We start from the raw sequence: 13516 nt of genomic DNA on the forward strand, positions 1-13516 counted from the left end.
TCTGTCTCTGGCTCTGCTTCTTGGTAACCATGAACTGAGTAACTTTCCTCCATTTCACCTTTCTACCATAATGTTCTGCCTCATCTCAGGCCCACAGCAATGGAGTCAGCTGACCATGGATTGAAACTTCTGAAAACATGAGCCAAAATAAATCTTTCCTCATTTAAGTAATTCATATCAGGTATTTTGATCACATCAATGAAAAGTTGACTAACACAGCAGGTGACCTGGATTTTGCAAGGCATTAAACAACTTCTGAATAACCACTTTTAGCAAAAATCAAAGTTAAAAATGGTAATAGCTATGTTTGTGTTCATCCTATGCAAGTAACTGTGGAAAGGTCTTGGCATTCATAACCTCCAACCCTCCCAGATGAGAAAACTAGACTACAGAGAGTTCCAAGCCTTTTCCAAAGGACACTGGCTAGACAGCACTTGTGGGATTCAATCCAGGTTGGCCTACTTCACGGGCCTGGAAGCAAGTACCTTGGACCCAGTCCAGACAACACAGAACCAGAAAACTGGGACAGGAAGATAGTTAATTTAGACAGATCCACAATGGCTGCTCAGGCTTAAACTAATTCCCTAAAGAGAAGATCCTGGAAGATAATATTAACATTTCAGTGTATTTTAAATTTGCATTAAATTCAGGCACTGCAGCTAATTAAACCCCTTCTCTGGTTGAAGAAGGAAGGGAAAACCCAAGTGCTGGGGTCTTGGGGACCAGAGATGTGCCTGGTGCCCAAGATGAAGAGCCATTCCTTGAATGAGGGAAGTATGTTCCTGGAAATTGTCTGGATAAGTGATGTCAGTCACCAAAATGGCATGCATGGTAGGACAGTCATATGAAAATTCTGTGTGTCTTCTTTAGAGTTAGGAGTATTCAGGAGAAGAGAGAGGAAGAAAAATTAAATTTTTTTTTTTAAAAACCCACTATATACTGAACTGATTCTACCAAAGAACATAATCATAACTGAGACTAAGCCACACTTGCTTCCATTATTGTGAAATCAAAGCACACTCAGGTTGAACCACAGATGAGTCCCTCTGATGTCCCTTGGCCATCAGATGGTCACTCTTATGCAGAGAATGACCTGGGATATGCTAAAGGTGCAGCTAACATTGCAAGCCAAGGGACTCTCTTCCAGTCAACCATGCCTCAGACGCCAGGTGCTTCCTTTAGTCCAGAGCCATCCCTTGACATCTATTGAATCTCATTTCTTGTCGAATTAGTATGTACTTCTCATTCCTGGGTACAGAGTTGTCTCATGTATGCTCCAAAAGGATTTGTGGTTGAACTGGAACAGATAGGGACAAAGATTCCAACCCAGAAAACTCTTAACAAATGGGACTAAGGAAGTCATGCTGGCTCTGGTTCTGCCGACACCTTTCAGGGTCTACAGTGCCTTGCTCCATACTCTCTTTGGCAAGTGTTGCTTCAGTTTATCCATTTCACCCCCAGAAATGTCCCCATGCTTCCTTTCTTCCTACTTGAATTTCTTGGCTCTGACAAGGAGAATCCCTGACCTAAATCATCAGAAAGATCCATTCATTTCTTTTTGAGCTGCTCTGATTCCTTTCCTAAGATTCCATGCAGGATCAACACCTCATAACCTTGTACCTGAAAAGTTAAGTGTAGAACCTTGAAGGAAGATTGCTGACCTCTACAGCTATGGTGGAAACTTACTGTCACTTTAAAATTAATAATAAACAATGCTAATAACTGCAGGGACCTCCCTCCCCAAGGTCAGCTGCCACTGATAAACACCAAGGATTCATGCACATAAGGCAAGTTTCCTGATCCTGACATCTCATTGTAGGCTTTTTAAATTTGTTCCAGAGTGTCACCTGCCACTAAAGTACCCAAGGTCAATAGTACCACTTGCCAGAGCTGCTTAGAAGTTATTTAACTTCACTCTCAAGATGGGTGAATGGCTCACCTCTCCACAGTGACTCCCTTGAACCAACTCTTCTTCATTAAATGAGTAATACATGTCAAGCACATAGAATTGTCTGGGTTGTGGAAAATACATAGTGGGTGTCACCTATCATTATCTTACCAATGTCATTATCATCTTTGTTACATGGAATTATCTCTCTATGTGTTTGAGTGGAGAATGGGGCAGGGCAGTATTCCCTGGGAGCTAAGCCAGAGCCAGTGCCCCTAGAAAGCACAACTTCTGTCCTAAGAACTTCTTGCATGCATATTCTGACAATATCAGAATACAACCTGCTCCTTTGTGAGTGGTTGCCAAGGTACATCTGGGTCCACGGCCTTCCTGTAGACATTCATAATAAGTGGGTTATGTCACCTAAGAAATTTACTGCTAGAACCGCACACAAGATAATTATATAATTGCTGCCAAGGGAAGCTCTTCCTTTGCAGTCACTTCCAGCTTTGTGAATTCTGCAGCAGCGGTTTTGCAACGCTGTTTTTTTTTTTTTTTTTAACCTTAAAATTTCTGAACACTAACTGGTAAGATCAGAAAATGATTTGTTAATATGAAGGGATCCCATATAGAGTCCTGATCTTGGGTCATGGATACTAATGGCAGGGAGAGGTCACTGGGGTGGTGTCTCTAGCATCTACCCTGCTTAGGATTGACAGCATCTATTTGGGTGTGATCAAGCCCTTCCCCCAAGCTCAGCACAATCTTACTCTAGCAGTAGTGCTTGGTTCAGGCTGCTCTAACAGTAGGAAGATCAGAGTTGTGTTTGCTGGTTAGGAAGAGAGACAACAGGTTCACGTAGGCCATAAGTGAATTATGTGGTCCTGTTCCCTTCCCCACGAGAGCCAGCCTTGCCTGAGGACAAAAGACCACCTGGAGTTAGTACCACCCAGAAAAAGGGCAGGGAGCAGAAGCCACCACCCCAATAACTCTGTGTCCCTCTGGATTGAGGCCTGTCCTCTGCCTCAATCCAGTTCAGTGAGCTAGCAAAGTCTCTTCTGAAGTGAGGCCATCTTGGCTTTTGTCACCTGGAGTGAAAAGATTCATAAATGACAAAAGACTCCCATTTATCTAATAGTTGGCAGTTTTATTCATGCTTTAGGTCTGCAGAAACTAATTTGTACCTTGCGGGGTATTTATGAGGATTAGAAAGAAATTCCATAAAGTGCAGGACATGGGCACACTACAAGTAATTGTGAGGAAATAACCCATAATTCCTGCCATCTCATCAAATCTTCAGGGCAACCCTGAGCTCTATGGACAATGGGCACATCTGTGCTATTTTGTAGAGGCTTATACATTCCCAGACAGGTTGAGTGACTGGATCAAGGTCACAGAGCTGCCAGATAGCATGACTTGACCTGACAATAAAGCTATCAAAGCCCAGATGGAATGTTCTTTACACTGTGTCAGTGTAGATAACCAATCTCACAGGCCTGCCCTACCCCTCCTACTCCTACCTAGGAGGCTATAGAAACAGGACGACAGATCAGTACTGGGGTGGGAGTACATGACTGAGGGCCATCAGGGGTGCAGGAGGGAGGCAGGCAGTGAGACACACCCATGTCTTTCATCCCTGCCCTCAATGCGCCGCTTGCTCTGGTGAACGTGAACAGAGGAGGGTCTGCTGCACCCACATGCATTAAAATCCCAGTGTAGAATAATGAAAAGTGGTTGGACCACAGCCTAACTCTGTTTAGTTTCATTGTCCTTGGAGACTGACAGTCCTCCCTCAGAATACACCTCAGAGTGGCAGAATGGCCTGCCCCAGACCTGTGTCCCAGGAAAACCCCTCCGTAAGCTGCTTACACTGGAATCTGTGGTCACAGAAAGGCCACTGCAGGCACAGATTTTGCATTCACAACCTAGTGCCTCCATGAGACGCTGGATTTCTCAGGTGGATTCAGGGTCAGGACAGCCATTCTAATCAACCTTCACTATGCCTCTCCCACTTCTCCTTCCATTGCCCGACTTTCTCAGCATCTGTTCCTTGTTACTTGTGTGAATGCCGACTTCTTAAGCACTCACGGTCAATTCCAAGCTTCTGAGCACGTCTGGGACAGTGCATTTTCTCTGGAGCCAGGTGGCCTGGGCCAGTGTCCTGTGTGCTGCGCTGGCTCATAGGTGAGGAGTCCTCAGCACACTGTCACATTCTTTTTATATCCATTTCTCATTTGGGAAATGGGGACAATGATAACCTCCACCCAAAGGATTGTTGCTAGAAGTAAAGAAAGCGTATGTTCCGTGCTTTGCACAGTTTCCAGGACATGGCATTCAATAAAAGCACAGCTTGGTTGTTGTTATGATTGCCATCCTTGGTGTTGCCTGGCCACCCTCTTGCTGCTCTGTCCTGCATCCCCACAGCTTCCAACCCCCATGACCAAGTTCCTCCAGCCCCCAGACTTTCTCTCCCAGGATACTCTCTCTCCTGTCTGCATGCCCAGTTCCCCAGGCCTGTTCACCCAGGACATCCTCACTTATCCTTTGGAGTTGGCCCAAATAGCCCCCTCCAGGAGGCCTTCCCTCCCACTACTCTGGGCAGCCATGACAGCCCCCTGGGCATCCCCAATATGGGAGCTGTCTCTGTTGTACTTTTCTGGGTTTCCCATTAAACAAGGACCTCAAGGGCACAGACTGGGTGCTATTTCATCTTTGCTCTATGGTGTTATAACCTGAATCAGAAGAATTCCTCAATAAATACTGACTTATAACAGTATTTGCATAGAACTCACTCCTTACCAGGGATGTTGAAAGCACTTCATACAGACCAACTCATCGAATCCTCCCAACACTGTGTGCTAGGTCTATTTGTCCCCAGTTTTCTGAGAGGTTGAAAAACTAACCAAGGGCACACAGCAATCAGTGGCAGAGCTTGGCTTTGAATAAAGGCAGATGGGCCCCAAAGCCTTAATCTTCCAAGAAAAATACCTTGCACAGAAAAAAATAAATGTCCTGTCACCTTGTGACTTTTCGGTATTATAAAAAAAGAAGCAAATACTTGCATCTCTAAGAGTGGAGAACCCATCTTTAGATTCTCTTCGAAAGCATATTTCTGTCTTCATACTCAGATTCTGGACATGTCACTTATTAATTATATCCCATACTTTCATTTTCTGGGGATGTTTAAAAATCTCTGATAATTCAGAGAAGACTGAAAAACACTTCAAATTAAGCTCACAAATCATGATAGAACTGTTCCTGCAATTTATCCTGCATATGAATAGTCCAAACCCCTGCCTATCCATGAGAAAGAGTATGTACCAGAAAACATAAAGAAAGGAGTAACTTTGGTTGTAGCTGCTGTCTAGTGTAGGCAACATAGTGACCACTTTTTTGTCTCCCATTTGTAAACGCTTTGTTGTCTCAAAACCAGGAAGTGTAGTGGCTGAGGACTGCCTTTCCTGGGCTCCCATCTATCCTTCTAACAACCTTCTTGACCTGCAGGGTGTAAACTGTCACCGCTCTGTGCAACTGGTGGGATTTCATTTTAAATCTGATATTCCAAGACTTTGGGGACAGTTTCATACTTACTAGCTGAGCTGCTCCCAGGGCTGTTTTCCCCAGGGAGGGCATGTTTAAAGTCTGGTGGAACTCAAAGATATTCCCTCCGCTCTGGTATGTCTGCATCCTCAGCACACATGGCCATGGGAAAGGAAGTTCCCCAACCCTGAGTGTCAGGGCTACCCCTCCCAGAACATGGCAACTTGTGACCTTGGGGATGATACACATTCACATTGAGACTTGCTTTTTCTCCTCTTTGAATGACTCATAGTAAGTCATGAAAATTCCTAGAGTCACCAGGTCCTTCCTTGGTCACTTGGAGAGAGGCCCTTTCTCTGTGACCACATTCTCTGTGGCCTCTCCCTGAGGGTCCCTCCCTGCCTGAGGGTTTCTATTCCTAGCATCTTGCCCTGGTTCTGTGCTTTCTGCCCATCCCACTTAGGACAAAGTGGTCAGAGGACAGAGAAGGACAGTGGTCCTGACCAGAGTTCAAGACCCCAGAGGCACTGGGTGTGGTGGTACACACCTGTAATCCCAGAGACCCAGGAGGATGAATCAGGAGGACTGTAAGTTCAAAGCCAGTCTCAGCAACTTAGCAAGGCACTTAAGAACTCAATGAGACCTTGTCTCTAATAAAATATAAAAAGGGGTTGGGAATGTGGCTCAGTGGTCAAGGACCCCTGCGTTCAATCCCCAGTACCAAAAACCAAAAAACCAGTTCCCAGAGGCCCAGCTGCCCATGGCAACAGCACTGGCAAGCCAACAGAGGAGGGCACCAGGATCTGGGGCCTCCTGGCATGATTAGGTCAGGAAAAACTATCTGGGCTGCAGGGGCAAAGCATAATTCAGGTCAAAGACCAGGGCAAGAATTGACCCATTCACTAGCCAGGTACTGTGGCGGGAGCCCAGGGCTGCGCTAAGCCAATCAGGCATAAGGTTGTAATTAGGAAGATGAATGAAAAGTCTGCTCACTCACAGGTTTGAGTAAAGGCAGGTTCTCCAGATGTGGAACTAAGGGTTTGTCCAAAAGGAGACACTCCCACGGGAAAAACTATGAATCTGGCACCCACCCCACCTTCGTCGCTGGTAGCACCAGTGTAGCTGGCAGAAAAGCAGAGGTAGCATTTAAGCAGACCTCTGTCATCCTCCCTGACCTTGATGTTAGAGTCTGGATCTTAAATGTCCTCTAAAAGTCAATGAGTTGAAGGTCTGGTTGCCAGCCTGTGGCACTGTTGGGAGGTGGCAGAACCTTTAAGAGGTAAAGCCCAGTGTGGACAGAAGTTAGGTCACTGAGGAAGCACCCTGTGGGGAATCATGGGACCCTGGTCTCTTTCTGACTTTCTTAGCTTCCCTCCACCATGAGGTGAGCAGATTTGCTCCACCACACAACCTAGGTCAAAAAACAACAGAGTCAATAGACCATGGACTGAAATCTTCAAAATCATGAACCAAAATAAACCTTTCCTCCTTTTAAAGTGGTTTTTAAGATATTTTGTCACAGCAATGTAAATCTAACACACTCAGGTACCTCAGAGCTGGGGAAAACCAAATTCTACTAACCACCAGGCTGAGATGACATCCTTACTATACTTCCAGGCTCAGTCCATCACTGTAGGGGAGGCAGCAGGGGAAGGAGGAGGGGCCAATCAGCACTAGTTGCAGACTAATTAGACACAAGCCTGCCAGAAGCAAACTTGAGTAATGATAGCCTGCTGGTTCCTCTGCAGCCTCTGACTGCCCAGTCATAACCTCCCCCAAGAAACACCAGCATCACCCTAGTCCTTTGGGCTTTGTGGGGAAGCATGCTTTAAAACAAGAAACAAACAGCTTTATTGAGGCACAATTGATGTCCTGTAAAATTTACTGTTGAATTTTACATTTTTTAGTAGATTTATAAAGTCATGTAATGGTCACTAAGGTAAAGTTTTAGGATGTTGCGATCACCCTGAATTTCCCCCTTGCCCATTTTTAATTAATTCCCCACTCCCACCCTCAGCCATAGGCAACCATTAATCTACTTTCTGTCTCTATAAATTTGACTTTTCTAGGCCTTTCACTAACATGGAATTATACAATATGTAATTTTTTGTTTGTTTGTTTGCATCTGGTTTCTTTCCTTTCATAGTGTTTTGAGACTCGCCTATATCCAAAGTCTGTTTCATTACCAAGCAGTATTTCATTGGATAAATATGCTAAATTTTGTTTACTTATTCACCAGTTGCTAGACATATTTGAAATGTCTCCAGTTTCTAGTTAATATGAACAAAAGAGCTATCAACACCTTTGTATAGGTCTTTATGTGAACAGATTCTTTCAAGTGGAATTGTTGGTCATAAGTTGTTTTATGTCTTAAGAAACTACCAAACTATTTTCCCAAGTGACTGCACCCTTTCACATTCTCACCAGCAATGTACAAGGATTCAGTTTCTCCACATCCATGCCAGCACCAATATTGTCTGTCTTTTAGATTATAGCATTCTTGTCAGTCTGCAGTGGTAGTGGTATTACATGGTGATTTTAATTTGCATTTTCTTAATGCCTAATGATATTGAACATATTTTCATATACTTATTAGCTACTGATATATCTTATTTAGGGAAATACCTATTCAAATCTCTTTTGTCCATTTTTAATTTTGTCATCTTATTATTGAGATGTAAGAGCTCTTTATATATTTTGGCAACAATTTCCTTAAGAGTTATCTGATTTGCAAGTATTTTCTTTCATTTCCTGGATTATCCTTTCATTTTTAAATGATGTATTTGGAATTACAAAGGTTTTTAATTTTTTCAATTCTTTCATTTATAAATTTTATATAGTGTCAATTTGCCCAACCCAAAGTCACAAAGATTTTCTCCATTTTCTTCTAGAATTTTTGTGGCTTTTGCTTTTACATTTAGGTCTAAAAAAACATTTTTAGTTAATTTTGAGGACAATGTGAGACAAGGATCTCAGTTAATATTTTTGTCTTTGAGTAATCATGAATCCACCACTATTGTCCTACCTTTCTATCAAAATTCGATTTATTTCTAGACTCTCAGTTATGTTTCATTGATCTCTGTGCCTTAGTTTGCTCTAATTCCTCAGTGTCTCAATTACTGTAGCATTAGAATGAGAGAGGAAGTGTAAATCCTTTGTTCTTTTTCAAAATATACATATATAATAATCAGTTTGTCATTTTCCACAAAAGTGTGTTGTTTAATTTCTACACATTTATATATTTCCCTGATGCTATTTTGTAATTAATTCCTAGTTTGATTCACTTCATGATTTCAATTCTTTTAAATATTTTGAGGTTTATTTTATAGCTCAGGATATGGTCTATTTAATGTTCCCTGGGGGCTGGGTAAAAGCATGTTCTTCCATAGTCAGTGTTTTATGTCAGCCAGGTCCTGTTAGTTGGTTGTGTTGTTCCGATTTTCAATGTCCTTGCTAATTTTCTGTCTATAACAGGTCTATCAGACCTGTTGAAAGGAGGGTACAAGGTCCCCACATAAAACTGAATTTGTCTATTTTTTCTTTCAGATCTTTCAGGTTAGATTTTTTTTAATTTTATGGTTCTTTCGTTTGCTGTGTCACACATTTAGGATCTTTATATTCCTGGTTGATTGTTCATTTTATCATTTAATGTCCCCCTTTGCCTCTAGTAAGATTAATTTGCTCTTACATCTATTTTATCAGGTATAGTATATCTACCCTGATGTTTTTATTGTTTATGTTTATGTAATATATATTTTTCTCTCCTTTTTTCCAATTTACCTATGTCATTTTATATGAAGTGAATTTCTTAGAAACAGAATATAGTTGGATCACATTTTTTATAGACTCTACCACTCTGATCTGATTGGTATATTTAGACAATTTATATTTAAGATAAGTGGTACCTTAGTCTGCCATTTTATTATTTTCTGTATGTGTCCTGTGGTTTCATTCCTCTATATCTTTATATTACTCAAATATATTTTAAGATTTACCATGATACTTCTATATTATTTTTTGAGTGGGTTTTTTTTACATGTTTCACAATAAAAGTTTATTATTGTTTAAAAAAATTGAGTGGGTTTTTTTCACAATTATTTTAGTAGCTGGTTTGGTCATTACAATATACATGTATGATTGACCACCGTCTACTGGTACCAGTATCCCATCACTGCGTGAAGTAGGGAGACCTCTCTTCTCTTTGGGTCATTTTATCTTTTTCGCTTTAAAATGTCACTGTCTTGAATATCAGATGATTTTATAATTCTTGATTTAATCACTAAATATGATTTTTAAAGCTCATGAAAATTCATAGAATATTCTACTGTCTGTATCAGCTTTTTCTGTTGTTCCTTCTTCCTTCCTGATGCTCCAAAACATTTTTATTCAAAAAATTTCTTTTTATTTTGAAGTAAGTCTGCTAGTTATAAATTCTTTTATTTTTATTTTTGTGACTGATGGTTCTTTTCTTTCAATATTTAAGAAATGCACCATTTATTTCTGATCTCCAAGGATTCAGAGAATAAATGCACTGACATGCAAATCACCTTCTGCTTGCCTCTGATGTGTATCCACATGGGTTATAGCAGGTTTATCCTGCTTTGCATTTACTTAAATCCATAAGTCTTTTTCCTTTGCCACATTTGGGAAGTTTTCAGCCATTATTTCCTCCAATTCTCTTTTTGATCCACTCTATTCCTCCTCTCATTATAGAACTCCAATGACAGAATGTCAGATCTTTTGTTCCCTAGGTCCTTAAGGACAGTACTTTGCTTGTTTACTTTTAGTCTATTTTCTCTCTGTGATTGAGACAGATGAATCCTTCTGGTCTGTCCTCCAGTTCACAGCTATCAACTGACATCTTTATACTCCCATTGTAAGAACTTAAAACTTCTCATTAAGAATTTTGTCACTATATTTTTAAATTATATAATTTCCATTTTTAATATTTTTTCTTTATTGGCTGATATTTTCTATTTTGCCATTTGTTTTAAGAGATTTTGTAATTTACTGTCAAACATTTTTATGACAATTGCTTTAAAATCCTTGTCAGGTCAATTCCTACACCTGATTCATTTCAGTGTTGACCTAGTCAATTATCTTTTCTCATTCAAGCCATAATGTTTGTGGTTTTCAGTAAGATGGTTGGTTTGGGGTAGAATTCTGTTAGGAAGCTCTGGGTCCTGTTTCAATCTTTTATGTTTTGCAGGCTGTCACCCTGTTTAGGTTATCACACAACCTTGGCCAACTTCTGCAGGCCAAGAAGTTCATTTCATCTTCAAAGACTTTATAATTTTATTTTGGTCTGTTTAGACTATTTGGGGCTGCCTGAGTGGAAGGGGTTTCCCTAGTTTGAGAAGCTGGATGTCTCCTGGTGAGTGAGGGAAGACTCAGGCCCATGGAGATGAAGAAACTTCCTAGTTGGGTCACTTATTATGTCTGGGTGCCTCTTTCCAGTACTTTCCTCCAGCCCTGTGTTACCTGGGGAGAGGAGTCTCATGTTTGTGAGGAGAACCCCTATTATGGTGCTTACTGTTATTGGGAGGGTCTTTCAATTCATTCCCCTTGCTAGAGATGTAGGAATCAGCTGAGCTTGTCAGAGACATGCTCACCTGGATGCTTTCTGTCCCTAGGCTAGGGTATGAAAAAATGGGTTGAATCCCCTTCTTCTGTTGGATGGAGAAGACATAAGATGCTCTGCAACTTTGTAATTCCCCAGACCGGGAATCCCAAACGAGTCTTCCTTTTTCTTACCACCTACCCAAGTCCTCCTTTGGTGGCTACTTGTGTTATTTCCAGATTTTATAGATGTGCTTTGCAGAGAAGAGCAGGAAAAATTGACCTATGCTTTCTTGTCTGGATCAGAAGTTCCAAAATTTTAAATGATATAAGTTTACAAATATCTTCTTACAACTATCTATGAGGTGTGTCCCACCAGCTAAAAATGGGACAGAGATGACATTGGTTTTGCAAGGACATTAAGAGAATTTGTGGTCAGAAGGTACCAACATGATTTCAATCAACTGTGAGTTCCTTCCTAAACAGAGGTGCAGACCTTCAAGAGCACACACCAAGTCTCCTGCAGCATGCAGGTTGGGCCAGCATGAGTTGAATGTCATCTGGACCCTCTCAGGGTGATAATCAGATTGTGAAATCTTCAAACATGCAAACACACAAAACACACATCATTAAAAGGCTTATTTATACACTTGTATGTAGACCTTTATGTAACCATTTTCTTGGTCATAACACCCCCCCACATCAAAAAAAAAAAAAAAAAGTAAAATAGCAGAGTCTCATTTGAAATAAAGAAGAAAATATTCCTACCTGTTCTGAGGACATTTCACCAAATAATGTCTCACTGTGAAAGAAAAAAAAGAGAAGAGGTAAACAAATGCTACTTTGGATATATATGCTTCAGGAATTACCTGAAATGCAGGGACCCAGGCCTTGCTCAGGTCTCTGTACTTTACCAGCCAACTAGTAGGGATTTTTGCATATTTTCTTTGGAGACTGCAACAGAGACATCACAGGACACTCCAGTAACTTGATATTTTTCCAGTTATGGATCTAGTGAGGCATGAAGTCATACATGTCAGACTTTCTGGTTGCATAGCTCATAATATTTATTTTTAGATATTGGTTTCTAAACTGAAGGATCTTGAAATGAAAGTGTCACAGAACTCTGAGCTCTACCTTAGTCACAACAAAGTCTACATGAGATGAGATGAGACAACTGGTCTCCACTTAGAAACTCCTAACATGGTAAAATGGGTTAGCATTCTCTGATTAATGCTCTTCCCAGATTCAAAAGAGGCCATTGGGAAACCAGTCTTGGAGCAAGACATCCTTCTACAGTAGGTCTCTTTGGAGAAAACCAAATGATTCTGGCTGCAGAGGACAGGGACACACCTTCCCACACACAGCCCTGAGCCCTCACCATGCCAGGTCCAAAACCCCACACCCTACAAGAAGAAGCCCTTCCAGGCCAGCACCATCATAAGGAAAGGACCACCTCTCTTGGTCACAAGTGGGAAGCCAAAGAGAACCAAGCTCTCCACCCCTTGTTTGTTTGGTACTAAGAGTCATTTAACGGCCACAGTCATTTAATGAAAAGCACAATATAGGAAGTTGCCTATATGGTGTCAGGTGGTCTCATGGTGGTCAATGGTCTCAAGGTGGTCAACATTCTCAGGTGGCTCAAAATGTGACAAGGCCAAAATGAGATGTGCAATCACACTGGATGTTGATGCCTCAGTATGAAAAGAAAAGAAAAGAAAAGAAAAGAAAAGAAAAGAAAAGAAAAGAAAAGAAAAGAAAAGAAAAGAAAAGAAAAGAAAAGGAAAGGAAAGGAAAGGAAAGGAAAGAAAACTTCATTTATAATCTTTGTATAGTCATCCTGTTGAAATGATATTTTGGATATAGTAGGTTAAATAAAAGATACTAAATTAATTTTACCTATTTCTTCCTACCTTTGTAATGTGACTGCTATGAAAAGATCAGATTACATCTAGGGTCATGCTGTATGTCTACTGGGAGAGCATGCAAAGGGCCTGCTTGACAAAGAAGTGGCATGGCTGACACAGCTGCCAGGCTGACATAGAGGAAGGCATGGGACCAGGCAAGGTGAGGCCACGAGGAGAAGGCATCCCTGGAGCTGCCCACAGCCAGGACTGGTGGCCACACAGCACACAGAAAGTCACCTCCCTTAGACCCAAGAGGCAAGAGAAATGTTCATCCCTATTTTAAGTCAGAAAATTTGGAGGCTCAGAGCATCATTGATTTGGGGTTTTGTAATATCTGCTTTGTAAATAAAGGAACTCAAATCTAAGCTCTAAGTCCAGGACTCTTTTTACGAGACTACTGGGGAGGCTTATGAGCCCCACGAAGGAATGATGACCTCTCTTTTGTTGGAGTCAGTGGGCTGGAAGAGAAAGCCAGAGAAGCCTCTGCTGTACACTGAAGAAAAAGAGGGTTGTACCAGTATCTCTAGGTGGATGACCCTTCAGCTTTCTCTAGGCCTGGGGTCATCCCCCAGTTCCCTATCATCCCCAGCCATCCAATTCTGTCCTCTGCATCCCCCTTCAT

The 13516-nt window shown here is 41.4% G+C and overlaps 1 protein-coding gene across 1 annotated transcript in view; it reads right to left on the reverse strand.

The window, feature by feature from the left end:
* The window catches only part of Vstm4 (V-set and transmembrane domain containing 4), a 94662-nt gene that overhangs the window by 32708 nt on the left and 48438 nt on the right, over positions 1-13516 (reverse strand). The window contains exon 5 of the mRNA XM_047554632.1: positions 11756-11789. Within this exon, the coding sequence (XP_047410588.1) occupies positions 11756-11789 (34 nt within the window). The remainder of the gene's footprint in view (positions 1-11755; positions 11790-13516) is intronic.

The sequence above is a fragment of the Sciurus carolinensis genome, chromosome 5 (genome assembly GCF_902686445.1).
Source record: "Sciurus carolinensis chromosome 5, mSciCar1.2, whole genome shotgun sequence".
In the NCBI taxonomy this organism is placed as follows: Eukaryota; Metazoa; Chordata; class Mammalia; order Rodentia; family Sciuridae; genus Sciurus; species Sciurus carolinensis.